Raw genomic sequence first — 18,735 nt, 5'->3', positions numbered from 1 at the left:
AGCCCCGCGGGCGTGGAGCCGCAGGCGCGGATGGGGCCGGGCCCGGCGCGACTGCGCGGGGCGGGCGGAGGCTCCCGGGCCCCGGGGGGCCGGGTCCGGTCGGGCCCCGCTCGCCTCCACCCCCGGCCGGGCGGAGCGGAGCGGAGCCGAGGGGCGGCCGCCGGCAGCCAGCCCGCGGCACCCGGACCGGCGGGCGGCCAGCGGGGATCGGCCCCGGGAAGGCGCCGGGCCGGCGGAGCGCGCTGGGGACGGGGCGGAGGGAGGAAGCTAGGCGGGGAGACTTCCTCCTCCTCCTCCTCCTCCTCCTCCTCCTCCTCCCCGGCGCAGCGCCGGGCGGCGGCTCCCCAGCACCCCCGTCCTGTCCCGGGGCGATGCCGGTGCCCCGCCGGCCGCAGCCTGACTCCGGCCCCGGCCTCCCCGCCCGCCGCCGGGAGCTCGGCGCGGCTCCGCCCGGCTCGGATCGCGGCTGCTGGGCGGCCCCTGCCACCGCCCCCTTCCTGCCTCCCCCCGCCCCCGCGCCCGCCTCCTCCTCCTCCTCCTCCTCCTCCTGCCTGTCCTCCCCCTCCCCCGCCGCCCAGGCCGCCGCCGCCGCTGCCACCTCCCCCCCGGCTCCCTGCCTCCTGCCGGCGGCCCCCCGGCCCCGCGCTCGCCCCCGCCCCGGCCGCCCCGCGCCCGCCATGAGCGGCGGCGCCGCTCGCTTCCCCCCGCCGCCGCCGCCGCCCCCCGCCCGCTGCCCCCCTCCGCCGCCACCGCCTCTCCACGGGCCGAGCCTGCCGGAGCCGGGAGCGCGCAGCCAGGGCCGGGGCAGCCCCGCCGCGCCCCGCAGCGCCCCGGGAGCCAGGGGCCCGCCGCCAGGTGAGCGGGGCGGGCACGGCCCCGAGCTGCCGCCCCCGGGGCTGGGGGGCGCGGCGGGACGGGGCGGGGCGGGGCGGAGCTGCCGGCGGGGACCGGGGGTGCGGGGACCCCCCCCCGCCGCTTCGCTGTGTCCGCGGGAGGGTCTCGGGGCGGGGGGGGCGGCCGGGGGCTGTCCGAGGGCACGGCGGCCTGCTGCGGGCTGCCAGCCGGCTGTCCGCTTGGCTCGGCCCCGCTCGTGTGCCCGCGGGGGTCCTGCTGCACGGTGGGGCGGCTGCGGGAGGCAGTTCGCCCCGAGATTGGCGTTGGGCAGGGGTTGTGCAGCCGCGAGAGGCAGGGCTGGAGTTTGTGGCGTTTGGATTACGCTCGGGTGCTTAAAAAAAAAAAAAAAAAAAATCGCATCTCCGACGTGCCGAGGCCACACGGCATGTGCTGGAGGCTGGCCCCTCGCCGCCGGCTGCACGGGGCTTGTGCGTGGGGTGTCCTGGAGGAAACGAGCCTGCGGGTACGGCTCATCTGCAGGAGGGTCTTCGCCTGCCTGAAACCGTATTTCAGCTTTTTGTTTCAAAACTGCCCCGACGGTGTTGGGGTGCGCGTCCCGCTGCCAGCCGTCCCCTGCACGAAGCGTCCTGGTGCGGGAGATACCCCTGTGTGCTCCGGGAACCCTTGGTGGTGGAAGGAAACGTAGCCCTCACCGTGCGGGGGGTGAGCTCAGCGCAGCCCTGCTGCACCCAGAGCTTGCTGTCGGATCAGGGAGCACTTTCCCTTTTCTTTCCCAAAAATGAAGGGGGTCCTGGGGGCTTGTCCCGAAGTTTGGGTGTTCACCAGCAGAGCCCCCGTGCTTGAAGGCAGCCCCAAGAGTCAGAACCTCTGCTCAGAATAATTCCTGCCGGTGTCGGGGTGAAATGGTGAAGTTTTACAGTGCGCTTCGCTTGCCGTTAGCGGATCAATGTTCGCTGTTAGTCGTGATCTCAGAAATATATGAAATGTTTTTATGTGGTGTGGTCTCTGATTCATCTTCTGTTTTCGAGATAATTTCATAATTCACAGGCCGATCCAGGAGATTTCCAGCTTGCGGATGAGAAGTGTATATTTTTCCTCCTCCGAAGGGAAAAGCTGTTGTACAGAATTTGTGGCAGTCCCCCTGTCCCATTCAGATATTTGCCACCAGAGGAAAAAGCAATGTGCCAAACTGGCGTCAGGGCCAGGCTTGGATTGTTTTGCTAAGCATCCTCCTGGCCTTGCTGTTGAAAGCAGTAGTCTCCCATTGGTGGTCCCTGTATTTTAACTTCGGGGAAAATAAAACAAACAAAGCCTGTATTTTTATGATCCAGCCTTCAAGTACAAGAGGCTAGTGAACTTAGCATAATTTATGAGCAGGATTGAGAGAACGTGCTATTTCTTTTATTTCTTTTCCCCCAGCAGAAGTAGTTTTGGTGTTGTCTGGTTCTTTTTTTGGCTGCTGTTGTTTCTTTGTGTGTGTCTGTTCTCCCCCTGTGTGTCAGCAGAAGGGAAAGTCTCTATTCATGGCTGTCAAATTAGTGAAAGGATATTGGACCAGAAAACACTGCACAGAAGAGCTGATTCCTTGTTTCATTCAGGAAATTGATCCTGATCTTAAGAGGCACTTCACCTTCAGTAAAGTACTTTGCTTCCACCGGGGTACGTGCATCTTCTTAGGGCAAGAGAGAAAATGACCTAGAGGTGTGGTTGTCGGCTGGGAGGAGAAGAGTGTGGCTGCAGTGGAAATTTTTAGATGCACTTTTTTGTAAGGGGTCCATATTACTGTTCTGAGGTTTTGCAGCATTCGAAAAGCGACTTTGAAACTTGCAATGTACTTAGCACCAAAGGAATAAAGGTGATGTCTATGCTGCTGAACGCAGCTGCTCTCTTAAATATCTTTGCTACACAGGTCAGCCCTTTGGATGTCACCTGGTGAATTTTGCTAATATTAGTTAACATCCTCCTTATGTCGCAAAGTCTCGAGCTAGAATCATGTTAAAACTAAAAACAACGTTTACGATGCGCATGAGGCCAAGTCCTATCAGGAAACATTGTTAAAAGGAGTAACGGGTGATGCGTACTTAGGCAGATAACCCAGCATTTGCAAAGTCTTTCTGTTTGGAGAAGCTGGCAGTACCGATGGAAGGATGGGTGCCAGTTTTCCAGCATAACCCACCCTGCAGAGCCCTGGGGCGGCCCGCTAAGTGCAGTAGGAGGCTGTCTGGGCTCGCGGTGCTTCTGCCGAACGCGGCACGTGCTGAGCACCAAGTGCCAGCACCCTGCGTCTTGGGATGGGCCCATGTGAGCTTGTTGGCCTCGAGCGATTACCTGCATGTGGTGCATCTCGTTCAGTGCTCCAGCTGTGGGGCAGTTCCTCTGGCTGCGTGGTGGAGCCAGGGGAGGTTTAGGTTGGGCATCAGGGCTAATTTCTTCGTGGAAGGGGTGGTTGGGCATTGGAATGGGCTGCCAGAGGAGGTGGTGGAGTCCCTGTCCCAGGGGGTGTTTAAGAGACGTGTGGATGTGGCACCAAGGGATGTGGTTTGGCGGTGGACTTGTAGAGTTAAGTGGTTGGTTGGACCTGATGATCTGGAGATGAGCACGGGTCTTCAGGTTTGTGTTACAGTGATGCCTGCACAGCTTTATAAATGTGTGAAGTAGGGCAAGATGCAAATGCAGCTCCTTCCTAAGCAAAGTGCATTCAGTATGTGGATGGTTTACAAGTATCTTGGTTGATTTGGGTAGATTAAAACCAAAAATGACAACAAACTAAAATTTCACAGCACCTGTATTTGAATTTGTTTAAAGTGCAGTGTTCAGGAGTACGTGGTTTGGTGGTACTTCTTGGTTAGGATTACCACACTATTGTAAACCTGCAGTGTCTTACTGTGCATATTTGATGGATAGAAATAGTTTATCACAGACACTAAATTGTAAATGCGTTTATTATCTCAGAATTATTTATTATAATGCTGGTGCATTGTTTTTGCTAGTTTTGAATTAAAATTGAAGATAGAAGGCTTTGGTTTTTACATAAAGTAGTTGTATTCTGACCAGATCCTCGTAATCGTGGAATTAAAGTTAGCAGACATATGTTGAGCACTTACTTCAAGACTTTCGTAGAAATAAGTTGCATATTTATGGGACCGCTTTGGGAAATAAATGCAGATGTACTTTTTTGTAATTTAAATGTTTTCAGGTAATGTGCACTTTGCTTTTAAGTCATGGTCATCTTCCCTACCAGTTTCATTTCCTTTTGATTTGTTTTAGTAAGTTAATAAATAAGCAGTGCTTATGTAAACTGGAAATTATAATTTTATGACATAAAATTGTTCTATGCTATAAATGTACTGTATAAAGTTGTTTTAGAAGTAGGCTTTTTAGGTGCTGTTAGCACCAACCAGTTCAAGCAAATGCTAGCAAGTATTTATTTATTTTTTCTATTTTCCCAGGCTTACGTATTTAAAGATAGTGTCAGACTAGGATGACTACATTTTCAGGAGAAAAAATCAAATAAAATGAATATGTGGGTCCTTAAAATGTAGTCCTTGCAGCACAAACTACTTTATCCTTGTTTATATTGGCATTTTTCAAATGTAGGATAGGCAGGAGCACAGGAATGAAAAATTCTGAACTGACTCTACAGTACAAAGATCTGTATAATATTAGGAAGAAGACCAAAGGTAAATGTTTAATTTTGAAATGCATACTCTGCTTTGCAATGTCTGCTTACGAAATAACCTAAATTACCTTCTTGGTCTAATCCGTCAGGATACCAGTTTCTGTCAGTGTGTGTTGATTTGAACTGGATGGTCTCCTGGAATGGATCCTTCAGCTGTCAGAAGGATGAGAGTTTGGGGGCCCACACAGAAAAACTTGCTGCAGAGCTGTGGTGTGGCTGGCAATTGAGCCGGTTTGCAAACTCATCTGTCTTTTTTCAGCTAAAAGTTGTGAAGTGCCTCGAAAGTGTAATTATCTGCATCTCCTGCTATACTTCCTTTGGTTTGCCAGCTCCAAATTAAAGATAAATTCAGGTGCTTCCATCAAAACAAAAAAAGTGTTAGACGCGAGTGTGCATATATACCTGGAGACAAACACTTTTTCTCTCTGTTGCTTTTTCTGCTGGCTTTCACGCCACAAGTATTAGTGAAGATGCCATGGATATGTAGCTAAAAAGCAATTCAGGTCTGATATCTTGTACAGTTTGTATTGGTTTGTCTCATTTTGCAACAGATAAATCCATCTCAGTTCCTGACTTAATAACAAATAGTTGATAATTCAATGTGCAGTACAGTCTCAGTTCAGAGAAATGAAATGTCAACCAGAATTACAAGTACATGTATATATGCGTGTGTACTATCCTGGTTCATGTCCTGTTATGTCATGTTCCCTCTTATGTCTGCATGATTCTTCTCTATTTTAATGACAAAACTACAACACTTGCCTTTTCATGTCCACTTGAAGTCAACATCCCAGGCACACTGCGTGTACCATTTGATCCTTAAGCTACTTCTTTATGAAATGAAATATCTACAGGAAAAAGGAAGGCACCAAGGCAGATTTTGTACTCTCGCTGCAGCACACAGGGATTATGCGTAAAGGCGGGTGTAGGGACTGGAGTTCTGTGACAGAAATTTCACAGGCGTAGTGTAGAGAAGAATGTTTGCCTTGTCACAAAAAAAGGTTAAAATGAGAAGTTGCTTAATAAGCATACTACTAAACGTGAGTGTGAACATTGCAAATCCTTGGAAAAGCTGTGCTCAATTTATAAAACAAAAACAAAACCCAGCAAAACAATTTCTTGCCTTTTCATACTCACTTTTGCTGCTCATCCAACCCTTTTTTTCCACCCACAACATTAATTGGCAAAATTAAATCCACACATACACACAATCTTTTTGAGCCAGGGTTGTCAGTTTTGTGGGCTTTTTGTTTTGTTTGTTTGTTTGTTTTAGAGGAAGACTTTAAATCCTTTTCTGCCAATAGTACTGCAGCTATTTTTGTCTTAATTTTTTCACCCTGGGTATTTTAGATGGTCTCTCATGCCATCTGATTTATATCAGAAGTTCAGGTGAAGCCGTGTCATCTAAATGTAAGATTTGTCAGTGTGAATTTGAGACAAGGTATGGGTGGGATGATGAGAAAGCAGGCAGACTACCTGAGAGCATAATAAGAAGTTTGCAGTGAGAAACTGCATGAATATTCTGATATGAGGGTGCTGCTTTCTTCCATATTTGTTTTCCTGGATTGGTTTGTTTGTTTTTATTGTTGTTGTGGTGTGTTTTTTTTTTTTTTTTAACACCTTCTGCTTTCGCTCATTTATGCTTCCTCTAAAATATATTTTCTTCTTTGTGTATATGGAGAACCATAAATACCCACTTGGATGTTAAAGTTCCCTGAATGTGGAAAACATTTTCCATTCTTGAGGGGAAAAATATTGTTGTCCTTATGGTCTGATGGCTAAAGATCAACTTTTCTTTCAGAAGTCATTTGATGTGTAATGCACAGCAAAGAATGAATACTTCGCTCTATTTGAGGAAAGAAGCAGGAAGTGGTTGTAAGTCATACGTATTTTAAGTGTTATGAGCAAGCACAGTGTACAGCATTTCTGTTTCCCAGGCTTCTCAGAGGCATGCGTGCGCTCCAAATGTTAATTCTTAAAACTCCCTTTCTTAGATCTTGCCCCGTGGAGAGCCTGATATCCCAGCTCTGACATCCCAGTGCCATGGCCACCGCATTTTGGCTGAGCCTCCGCCTCCTTCCTCTCGCACAAGCTCTCAGCAGACAGGATGCGTGCAGAGGTACCACCTGGGGTCGGTCTGTCCGTGGTCCAGCAAGCCAAGGCGTTTTTGGGATTTGTCTTGCCATGATGCAGGTGTTTGTGGCTGCGTTGTCCAGCAGCTGGTGAGGTTTTCTTGGGGATCATCTCTACAGAGGGGATGCAAACATGCTGTCATAGCCAGCCTTTAGTGTAACACCCCAGTATTTCTGAGCTCATACATCTGAGCATTTGGGCTTGGTCACCAGCTGCTGGGAAATTGGGAAGCGATGAGCTTGAAAGAGGACATGCGCCATCTCCTTAATTGCATAAAAATCAAGAAGTTCACTTAAACCTTTGAGTTTTTATTCTTTTATATAACGTGCACAACTGTAGCACAAGAGGCTTCTGCCGTATACAGTCGTACTGTAAAGAACGCTACTTACACCGTTAAAGACGTACTTAAGATTGTTTGGCATTTCTCCTTATGAATAAGGAATTGCACTTTTCTCTTATGCTACTAATGTGTGCTCCAGGGCACCTTTTATCAGAAGGAGGGCAGGAGAAAGGTTGTCATTTATGTTAAATAATAAGTTTTCTGTCAATCTGTGTTGACGAATAGAGCTAAATATGAATTCTGTGATTTATTTTTTTTTAAATACCTCCTAATATGAGTACTTGGAAAATTACCCGTTACAAACACTTAAATAGCCTAAAAGTTGCTAAAAGTCATGGAGGACATCTGTTTGCATGACTTTTGTTAGTAGGAGAGACTGGGGAGGGATTTCTGACCCGCCGAGTATGGCCAGGAACATTAACCGTGCAAGTGAAGCAGCCGGGGCTGCTGGGGGACGCGTGGAGCAGCAACGAGCGCTGGCTGGCTGGACCCACACCAAGGAGCTGCAGCACATGGGCTGGGAACATTTGCTGCCTGTTTGCACCACAGCTGAAAAACGTCCCCTCTCATCCTTTTTTGCAGCTGGGGTACGTTCTGGTTCCACGGTGAAAATGCTAGAGGCTTATGTTTATAGTCTGCTTGGGTTTGTGCTCCACCAAGATTTGTCTCTTGGGCATGTGGATGCTTCTGCATTCATTAAGAGCACGTGCAACTCATTGCAGGATCTGAATTGTGGTTTTTTGTCCCTACGGCTCAGTATTTCTATGTACTTTTTATGGCCCCTCTCATAACCTGTTTGTCTGCCTATTTTTGGTGCGTGCAGGCTTTCTATAGATCTTCTGAGTGGCATCGCTTTTTTCCTGTTTGTGAACTGGTATGGCAGCAAGCCACGCAAGAGTAAGAGGTATCTTGTGGAAGGAGTTTTGGTGCAGATTTACTAGTAGTAGCTCATTGAGCCTTCTGGTGCTGAAGCACCGGGAGTCCGTGATCCTTGTGGTTTGTGTGTGGTTTTGAGCAAGGTTACATAGAGTGGATATGATAAGATATGATATATGATATGAAAACTGCTTTTGCATATTATTTTAGGTTGGATACAGGTCACACTTCTGAGCAGTTCCAGAAATTCCTGTTGATTTTTGGAGATACAGGAGCGGATGCTTCTAGTCATTGGAATGAAAAGCATGCTGAAAGTAAGAATTCTGTGACGGCGCTTATGAAGTAGCAAAGCAGCAAACCGTGGCACATGCTGCAGCAGCGTATTTCCAGAAAAGTGTGAGTGAGGATACTCTTGATGTTGTTCTTGGTAGGTGCCTGCTGGAGTTGGACTGAAAAAGTGAAGGAGACACACCCAGAAAAATACTCCCTTCTTCATTAGAATGTAATTTTATTTTTAAAATAAGGGCAGTCTTTTGTGCCCGTAGGGTCTTTTGTTGTATAATATTTTGGGTGGTCATCCATGATGCTAAGCCATAGATGTGTATATACAAATCCTTGTTTAAACCAATAATCTGCAACGGTTCTGGATTAAGGAGATGTTAAATTAACCCTTTTTTTTTTTTTTTGCTCTGTTCTAATTTTAAATTAAGTTGAGCAGTGAGAGAAATTCAGCCATCCTGAATGACCCTGAATCTGACCGCTGAGTTGTTTACTTCTGAAACCTGCACAGGAGTTCTCAGGAGATGTTTTGCCAGTCTGTAAATTCATAGTATGCTGGTTATTTGCCGGTTTGGAAAAATGGATATCCTTTTTGTTTGTATGGGGTTTTTTTTGACATAAATCTTACTGATTCTGTTTTTATACAGTGTGATGCCAAAAGTAGTCATAACTAGGAATTTCAGCATTAAGGAAAAATTAATTAAAGGACTTACTGCATTCTGGCTGTTTTTGTTTAAAAGGGGATAGTGAGTATGAAAAAACAGGGAAAAACTGTGAGAATGGCAAATATGGTGAAAATGATGTAACAACAGTGGCTAGGGTGGAGTCACCTTACAGACTTACGTAAAGCCTCCCATTACTCAGCAGCATGTCTCTGGCGGAGCAGTGGTCCTCCAGCTGGTTCACGGATGACACCAAGCTGTGGTGACCAGCCAGTATGCTGGATGGCAGCCATGCTCTTCTGAGGGCAGCTGGAGGAGAGATGGCTCAAGGGGAGATCCCAGTGGTGTCTGCTAGCCCTCGTGGGAGGACACAGAAAAGAGGGAGACAGATACTTGCACGCTGGTAGGACAGGAGGCTGCAGGTAGAACTGAGGCTGGAATGCTTGAATTTCTGACTAGCTGTTAGGAACAAATACTTTTTCTCTCTGGGGGTGTTCAGGCACTGGAGCAGAGACCTGGAGACACTGTGGGATTTCTGTCTTTGCGGATACTCAGAACTCAGCTCGGCATAGCGCTGAGCAGCTTGGTCTGAATGGTAGAGGGGACTGGACTAAGCGAGCCCCAGCAGTCAGTCTCTTGCCACCTGAGCAGCTCTCTGACTGCACATGGAGAAGTAACAGTAATTCAGGACTGCTCTAGTTGCAGGCGGTCAGAAGCAATGGCGAGAACTCAGTTTTCTTGGACATACAAGTGCCACCTCTGTCGTGTTAGGTGGTGTGCCTTTTTTTGAAGTTTGAATATTTCCCTGCGATCATCATAACACACTTCTTTCCCACACACCCCGGAAAATCTTTTGAGATGCATAATTTGTATATAAATGCTTCTGATTAAAACATAATTAGCTGTTTATATTTAAATGAGCACTGAAAGCAGAGCCGTGTTCTTTCAGCACCTCTTCCTAACTTCTGTGCTTGCTGGTTTACCTACAAGCATGTGTTTTCTTCTCATAGACAAAAGCATGCACCTCAGTTTTTATTTCTTTTCATTACAGGTGTAGGGGATATTGAGTCTGGTCTTTGCTGTCATACTGGGTGCGCTGTCTCAGAAGGTGCCAGCTAAATGCATTAAGGGGTGTGTTGTTTGGTAATGGAAGGTGTTTTTATGAAGTTTGTAAGGCGTGTGAGTAAAATAAGTAAAAAATAAACAAAATATGTAAAAGTTATGCAATGACAGTTTCATCTTTGTCTGTTAGCCTTTACTTTATCAGTATTTGTGGTGTGGTGAATCTACTGGAGCAGAAATCATCTGTAGCGGTACAAAGAGGAATTCTGTCAGTAGCACAGAATATGGGCATAGCAAAGAGCAAAAAACTCTGGTATGTGACCTCCTCGGGCTGCTTTCTCATGTAAATGTAAGGCCAGCATTCAATGTAAAGCTGCTTGCTTGCTCTTTTAGTCCTGTTTCTGTGTAAATAACTTCAGAGTTGTTCGGGGGAGGCTAGGAAATGCTCAACTTGGGAGAAGTCAGCCATCGAGCGGTGTGTCCCCACAGCATGACGGGCGCTGATGGCGCCCAGCTGGGCTGGCAGCCGCAGGCCTGCCAGGCCTCCAGGCAGGAGGAGTGGAGGGCGGCAGGGGCATGGGAGGCCCAGGGGATGGCAGGGGGTCGTGAGGACTCGGGGGACAGTGGGGTTATTGCAGGGGCGGAGCATGGAAGTACAGAGTGAAGGCCCATGGAAACCGGGCTTCACCGACTGCTGCTCTTGTGACTACTGATTTGGCCAGAGGAGTGCTCCTAAAACAGCCGTGTTATGAAAGAGAGTTTTAAAAGTTGACGAATTGCCCATATCATTGTGGATTGTTTAATGTGGGTCAACTGCAGCGTCACCTGCACCTCTTTTTCGCCAGCTGCACAGAGGCTGTGTGGCACAGGGGTAAGTGAGGCCAAAAGAGGAAAACAGGATTTGCCGGAATTCCCGAATCTACACCTAGGTTGGGTCAAAAGTGACCTTAAAGTACTTTAAAACAAAGACTTTTATATATTTTTCTTTTGTATAATTTTTCCATGTTAGGTCAAGTATTTGTTTCCTGTCTTTTTTTTGTTGTTGCTGTTGTTTTGGTGCATGTTTTGGATGTTGTGTTTTCTATCTGGAACTGACAGATAGATATTTCTGGTATCTTAGTTCTTACTTAGGTTAATGTTTCTCCCTCTTCTACTGTTTTACCCTTCTGGCTTTTTTCTCTCAAGTTTTGCAGTGACAAACAGAGCAGTGGCGAAGAAGTCTGATGGTCTGCATCAGAAGGCAGGACGTAGGAAATCAATCTATCATTGTACAAAGCTGTAGGAGAGCTTCACTCTGAAGGCAGCATATCTACTTTTAAAGGCCTTTTATGTCTGAAGGGATACACAAATTCAGGTGAATTGTTCAGCAAAGAGATATCAAAATCATTTTCTATTTAGAGCTGGAATTTACAGTTTGGAGAAGAGATGCTGGCCCAGGACAACCAGTAAAGATTTTATGTACTCCACAGACAGCAGTAGGTGCAAATCCTTAAATGCTGTTTGCATTTACTATAGTGAGGATGACATTGTTGACTGTCGGTGTACTGAGAAGCTTTGACATTGTCCAGCGTTAGTGTGTAGGTTTTGTCAGTGCTGGAAAGTTACATGTTAATTTAATCAGTGTGTAGCTAAAGTGACAACAATGCTCTTCTCAAAGGTGAAAATGGCTTTGAATTGCTGATTCTTGGAGAGTTTGTCCTGTTCTGAGAAACATGATAAGCCATTGATAACATTTTGATCTGTTAACGCAGAGTTACAGACATGGTGTACCTGGAACTTTGCTGCTCACCAATATACTTGCCTGTTCTCGTGTGTAGAACAGCAGCTTAGAAGTCCTTGAAATCTGAAGTTGCTTAGTTACATTTAGTATTGAAAATAAATTTCCAGCCTTGCTGGGAGCATGTGGTACCTTTTGGCTTAAGCCTTCTTTTCCCCATGTGATGAACGTATGAGATGGTTTCCTTCAAAACATTTGTTGTTTGTTTGTTTGCTTTGATCTTGCTTTGCCTAACTTCTTCTTTGCCTAACTTCTTCTGTTTTGGTTTTGTTGACCTTTGTGTTCAAAAATTTTATGCTCTTCTCAACTCATTTGACAAGTCATGCTGGAGCTACATGGATTGATACCCAGACTTCCCAGGCTTTTTCCTGGCTTTTGCTCCCTCCCAATTCAATTAAGCTTGTCATTTTCAAGGCAGTTGCTAAAGGAACAAATTTCGAAGTGTAATAAAAATGCTTTGGTGGGCTGAGTCACATCTATTGCAGATTACTGTGTCCATCATTCTTTGTGGCTGGTGGAGCTGTTCGTTATATCATAGGAGAAGCGGTGTCGATGTGGGAGACCTATCATGTAGGAGAGGGGACACCCATGCCTGTGGATATCTGTGTTCTCCAGGGCTGTACTGAGGTCTTCTTGGAAAGTATAGTTAGCAGGCTGAGGCCGAAAAAACATCTCTGCGAAACACATTTCTGGAATGTGAAAGTGATTCTGAGCTCTGGTAAACAAAAAGCTGTCTTGCTCCAAGTGCCTGGAGTCCCTGTAAGCATTTCATACTAAAACTCTGGCGAAACTAGGCTTAAAAGTTTGTATTTATGGTGTTAATAAGGAAGGTTTTTGTATGTGAAGAAAACTGCTATTGTTACCAATTATGACTTGCAAAAAGAAGAGGAAGTGGGTCTTGTTTGGTGTATGTACAAAAAAGAAATGTAGCAATTTGATCTCTGGATGTGTCTGAGCTCCTGGAGTTTTGCTCTGGAAGTAGCATATTTTGCGTTGCAAAAGCTTGGGTAGTGAGAACTTAAATTCTTAGTTCACTCACTCACCCTTGCAGTGCAGATATCACTTTCCAGACTCCATCGTGAAACAGAGCAGATGCAGGCAGGTTTTGGGGATCAGATTTGGTCTGCTATCCCCAGAAGTGTAGGCATAATTCTCCTTGTAACCAAGAACACTCATGATTCAACTTTGCAAATCAAATGTCATGAAAACAATATTGATCTGTGATCTGTCAGTCTGTGTTGATTTCACTGTTTATGCCTATGTTAAAGGAGTGACGTGCTCATGTACTGTGAGGACTGTATTTGGAGAGGGGAAGGCAGGAGAGATTATTTCTGTAGACTTCCAGAATTCCAGTGGCTAAGCTTCATTACTGTGGAGAGGCAACTGGAAGGCCTCTTTTGGCTTTTGGAGATGACCCACAGGCAGTTGACGTAGAAAATATCCTGAATAAATGGTAGTGTGCTGAAAGAAAGATGGATATCTTACAAGTCATTATCTGTTCAAAGTCTCCTTTAAATAGACATTTCTGTTGAATATTCTGTTTTTTCCTGCTTGTTATTATTGCTGTTATTAACATACTGTTGCTCTTAAAGAGGGGTTGAGAGTTCAAAACATGCACAGCATCTTAAGTTTGAACTCTCTTTTGCTGTGCATCTTTTCAGTTGTTTGTTTGCTGCTCGAGACAAGCACCCCGTGCATGGGGAATGCTCACAGGCACGCACATGGACTTACACATTGCTATAACTAAAAGTCACCTCTTACAGAAGGTTTAACAGTTGTGACTTCCTTGACTCCCGATTGCATCGGTGTGTTACTTAGGATGTGAAAAGAGATACTGCTGGGGAGGAAACTGGCTCTACAACATCCCAGATTTATGCGTGCTGAGTGCATTGTAAATGTTGCAGAGCTCTTTTGTGAAACTGTCTGCAATATCCATCTCTGCTGTGTGATGACTTGCTATTGGGGCTGGCTGACCTGGCTGCTGAGCTACTTCTCTTCAGTTCTGCACACTACTTCGCAAGACCTTTGCTTCGTCTCACATGTATTTAAAACTGAATTAGAACGCGGTATATATGTCTTAAAATCTGTGTATATGCATTGTGCCTAAGTCTGTGAGCCCTTTGTTCTGGATTGGATACAGCTATGCCCTCATTAAAAGCAAAAGAGGTAATGTGTTCAGTCATACAAATATAATAGTGGTCCCCATCAGAAGGAATTAGTCGCTTAAAATGACCAAAATGTCGAGTAGCTATAATTGCTTGCCCTCATGATCAAATCTGGATTTCCTGTGTCTACAACACTGTGAACTACAATATGTATTTTTGTTGTTACGCTGCTAGATGAACAATTGAAAACTACTGAGCTGTGTGGACCTGTCACAGGTACTGGCTGACGTGCATCTGTGTTGCTGCTTTTGCTTTCAGATGTTGCCATCAGTATCAGTTGGAGCACAAGGAGCTATGGTAATGGGAGTGTTTGGGAGAGCTGGGTCTTGTATACTTGAGAAAGGTAAGAGTGTGATGGGGCTTGGGGACACCTGATGGAATAGAGTGAGAGTGGGTGATAACTAGCAAGGCTAGACCATGAGAAAATGAGAGACGTAGCTAAGTTCAGAGGTGAACATAGCAGCAGCTGAGAATCAGAAACTACAGAGAAGGAAACAGTAAGAAATCCACTAGAAAGAAAAGTGAGCTGAGTACTTCTGTAGCCCTGTACTCAATTAAGAGACACGAAGAGTGCAGTTCTTTTATGCCGAACTTAAAAAATTAAAAACTGTGGAAACTGATGTGGAAATCTGTGAAGAAAAAGGGTTATTGTGTGCAAGGCCTTATTGTGGCATGGAATAAAGAGACCTGGAATTACTGTGATAACTGATGCAGACAAACCTTGCCTGTCTGTGTGTGCTTATCTGTTCATTAACTGTGCAGGGAATTTAAGCTCGTAATCTTAACACAACTCGAAGACAGGTGCTAGAAGAAGGAAATGCAGCTAATATCCATAGGGTGTCCTGGGGCAAGAGGAGGTATAGGAAGAGCTGTGTTAAAAAAGCTAATGCAAGGCAGCAGAATGAACTCAGCACCCTGTATTGCTTTGTGTGTGATTATTGTATTATGATTTATGCCATTTGCTGCCTAGAGAAGCTCTACAGCTGAAAAGGGTAATGTAGTTGACCCCAAAGGCAGGTGTTTCTGGCCTCCTCATCCTATAGCCTGCATCTAAAATTGAAAGTGAGTTGCACAGCAGCCATAATTTTGAATAAAGGCATTTGTATATGCAGAAGATTGTAGAAAAGGGCTGTGAATCTTGCTAAGGCTCTGTAGATTACCCACTAGCCAGAAATTTTAGGATTTCTACATATACTTACGAGTTTGAGATTGAGGGGGGGGAGGGTTAAATCTGCTATTGTAAAGAAAAGAAAATAACCCAATTCAAAATGAAGTGCCGAACCAAAACCATTTGATGTTTTACAGATCCTTAAAGGCTGAATTATCATGACTTTTGCTTAGCATTTGGGGTTGTTGAGATTTTTAACTTTCCCCAGGCTTCCAGAAATCTTTTTGTTGTTGTTGTTTTGTTTATCGCACAGCAGATGGAAGTCTCCTGCAAGACTAACAAAGATGCAGAAATAATCCAGCCATGTAAATGGAATGGAAACAGGAGTGTTCAGACTGATGTGTGATTTGCAACAAAATCTACTTAAGAGTGACCTGGTGTTCTGTCATTTGACAGAATTGCTGCGCTTTGTGTATTCTTTTGTAAATGCTGTACTGAGATTTCTGCATGCATTTTTGTGAGACCCTTTTAAGTGGATTACATGTGACTAGCACCTATCTTGTGGTCAAATGCTGAGGGTTGTGATGTTCAGAGTAAATTTCAGACAGCAGTTGTGCCCATCGCAAGGACAGAAGGAGCTTTGTTACAGATTTTCATGTCAGAACAGACGTCATCCAAGTAGTTGGCAATAATTGAGAGTAACAATCTTTCCTAATCATCCAGACCATGTCTCTAGAAGGGTGCATGGCATTTTTGAATGAGGAGGAGGGGGAAATGGCTTCTATCCTTGTGTTTGTAAGGAAGTGCTGCTTTCCAAGGAACATTTGGTTTGCTTACCAAGAAGGAATGGTTAAGGGCTTTTGTTTTTGTAAGGATCAGTTTGTGTTGCTTTAGGCGACCCCTCTGGTATTGTGTGCTATGGTAAAAAGCTGCCCATTTCAAGCCATCTGAAGTAATGCAGGTGCTGTGGCTTATCCAAGATACCAGTATTGTTCATAGAAAATTTTATGAAGTACATTTGAAAGGATCAATTTTTCACTGGATTGAGTGGGTGTAAGGCCTTTTCATAAACTCTAAAGCAGGCAGTTCCTCCAGGAGGCTTTTACTGTGATGACAGACAGTCTTCGGGGTAAAGAACACTGTCTGCATCTTTGCTAGGAGTGTTTCAATATTAGGCAGTCGCTGTCTTCACATTGAGCATGAGGCTATGTGGCCTTCACAGCAAAATGGGAGGCAGGTGAAATTAGGGCATGCTGCAAGACTTTTTTTTTTTTTTTTTTTTTTTTCCATAAACCTTTGGAGTGTTTGACTGGAATCAGTTGCATAAAAGGCAGACAAGACCAGCTTTGGTCTCTTCAGAGTTCGGAAAGCATTTGCCTTATCTCTCTCGTGTGTGTTTTCTCTAGTTGATGTCATGAAGCTCTAAATCAGGCAATCACGCCTTTATTAACCATCTAGAAACAGTATAAGGAATGTCATGAAAATTAACCATGTTTCTAAGGCCATAACGTCATGCACACTTAAGCTGCAGCTGGAGTAGCGGAAAAGGCAGCCTGTTATCTATCACCCTGGCTTCCGACCACCTCCATCCTAAGCTGGATGAATGCTGACATAAAGTGTTAAATGAGGTAAATCCCTTGTCTGGGTTCACAGGGCATCTGTGTGGATGATCCCATGATCCTTACCCATGCTGTATGGGAGGGGTGGAAGTGTTTCCCTCAGTGACAGTGCTGCCCTAGAGTGTAATCAAGAAACAAAGCAAAAACCTTGCAATTACTTTTCAATCTGCCTGGTGACTTCTAAGTGATGCTTGTTTCTGTCTCTCTTCATCCACGGTACCTTCTAGTAAATTGCTAGGGGCACTGAGTAACAGGGAAGGGCTGATAGCTACTACATTGTTGAATATAGAGAATTCTTCTTTTTAATAAACTGAAATATAGTTTGCCATAACTAGTAATGTCTGTGGAGTCCTTAGAGGGCTTTTAGCATATACAGATTAAATTTCAAACAGACTCACACAGTAAATGGGTGTTTTGCAAAAGTAAACAAATATTGATGACAGTTATTTATATTTTTGGCTGTTAATAAAATATGCATTTATTCCCCCTGTAGAGATTAGTAGTGATAGAGACAGCATCAATGCTGAAGGGACATATTTGGTAGGGGGAGGGAGAGCGTTTCGGTACATCAGAAGTAAAGGTTTTGTTTTCTGTTGCTTGCAGCTCTACGGTAATGCAAAGTGACTGAAAAACAGTGTTTAAAATGACTGCGTAGATGGAATGTCCTCAGTGTGCAGATAACATTTCTCTGAACTGCACCTTCATTCATGTGATTCAGTTTCTGCATGAATCAGATAGAATAGCTTGGTTTCCACTCGCTGTGTTGAGTAATCCTCGCTGTTCAGGAGTCTGAGGCTAGAGCCCTGCCATTGTGCGGGTAGCGATCGATCCTGCCTAGTCCCCTGCGGCTCAGCAAGCCACAGGCTTACAGGCTGGTAGGCACCAGCCCCGGCAGCTGAGTGGAATTTTTACAGGGCTTCATGTGGTTTGCTCAGGTAGCCCCAGTGCCTTCCTCTTGTGCTTTCAGCAGGCACATTTTTGGGTGCTTTTTGCCTCATGTTTTGGTACGCACAGGTGTGAATATGATGCAAGCTGTGCTTAAGGCACACGCTGAAGAATTGGTGGCATTTCTTTCTTAACAAGGAAAATGCAGAAGACCTGTCTTTAACCCAAGTGCATGCTGTCTTTTCACAAAACTGTATTAAGCCTGTCCTATAAAACTAAATGAGTGACTTTTTTTTTTTTTCTGGCAAAGCTGTTCATTAACATCATTCTGATATCGGTTATTTTCATCTCAGAGTACACCCTCTTAAACTTTGTAGTATGGTTGCCAGTATTGGAGGGAAACAATTTTGTGTTAAAGTTGGGAGAGTTTCCCACTGTAAGAGCTGCTTTTGTTATGAAAATAACACATAAAATATTGGCAGTTAGACAAGTGAGGATTTGCATCTAGAAATCCAGAGTATAAAGCTTTGTCATTTTACTTTAGGAGAACTAATGTTCAGTTGCTTATTAAACCCAGCTACTGATAGTACTTGAGTTGTGAAAGCTGGATTGTGGTTTACTCTCTCAAATTAGCTCTTGAAAGAAGAAGGTCTTGATGTAGGACTATTAGGAGAAGTAAGCAGGGTCTTCTAGTGCTTCTGATGGCTTCTGAGAGACTTTGTGCATTTGGAAGTACTTACTGTAGTTGCTGTCCCATGTTGGGTTCCCATTAACAGACACTTTGAACGTGTTGTAACATCCCACTGTTGGCAGAAGGGGGAATCTTTTCATCTTTTAATATGGGAGAGTCCTTGGGCTGAGCTTGTCTCTGGGAGGTGGTCTGGAACCCAGTAGTTCCCTTTTTACTCATGCATAGTCTTGGCCACACATATCTGTGGCTATTTCCTTGGTACTGAAACCCTCTCTCCGAATAGTATTACTGTTCATTCCAGCTTCTCTTACCATCCATCTCCCCTGGGTGATTTGGGGAGGAAGGGAAACAGAGATACCGTTTTCAGAAGGTCTTTCTCTCTCTTAATTTCTCCAGCCTCAACTTTATCTGCCATTCTTTAGTTTCATTTTCCAGGTACCCGGTCAAAAAGGCGTCTGTCACGTACTAAGTGTTAGGCAATCAAAACAAACTTCAGGTTTTTCCTCAGTCTGTGTATCCTGCCAGAAACCAACACCTGGCACTTGGTCGCATTCCAGGAAAATCATGGGCTTGGTACCTGGCTCCCGAACCAGGAAATAGCGTG

General features: G+C 45.3%; 1 protein-coding gene across 2 annotated transcripts in view; it reads left to right on the top strand.

Annotated features, from left to right (window-relative positions):
- Positions 1-356: 356 nt before the first annotated feature.
- RNF38 (ring finger protein 38) overlaps positions 357-18,735 on the top strand; it is a 126,057-nt gene continuing 107,678 nt past the window's right edge. Inside the window, exons 1-2 of one of the 2 annotated variants that reach the window (XM_080574861.1) lie at positions 840-855; positions 14,087-14,171. In XM_080574861.1, coding sequence (XP_080430987.1) covers positions 14,087-14,171 — 85 coding nt within the window. In that variant the 5' untranslated portion in view covers positions 840-855. Of the gene's footprint in view, positions 856-14,086; positions 14,172-18,735 lie in introns of both variants that reach the window. The other variant, XM_080574860.1, reaches the window with a different exon arrangement.

This window comes from Anser brachyrhynchus, assembly GCF_964034855.1.
Source record: "Anser brachyrhynchus genome assembly, chromosome: Z".
Classification (NCBI taxonomy): Eukaryota; Metazoa; Chordata; class Aves; order Anseriformes; family Anatidae; genus Anser; species Anser brachyrhynchus.
Note: the sequence above shows the minus strand (reverse complement) of the source record. Positions and strands in the feature narration are given on the sequence as shown.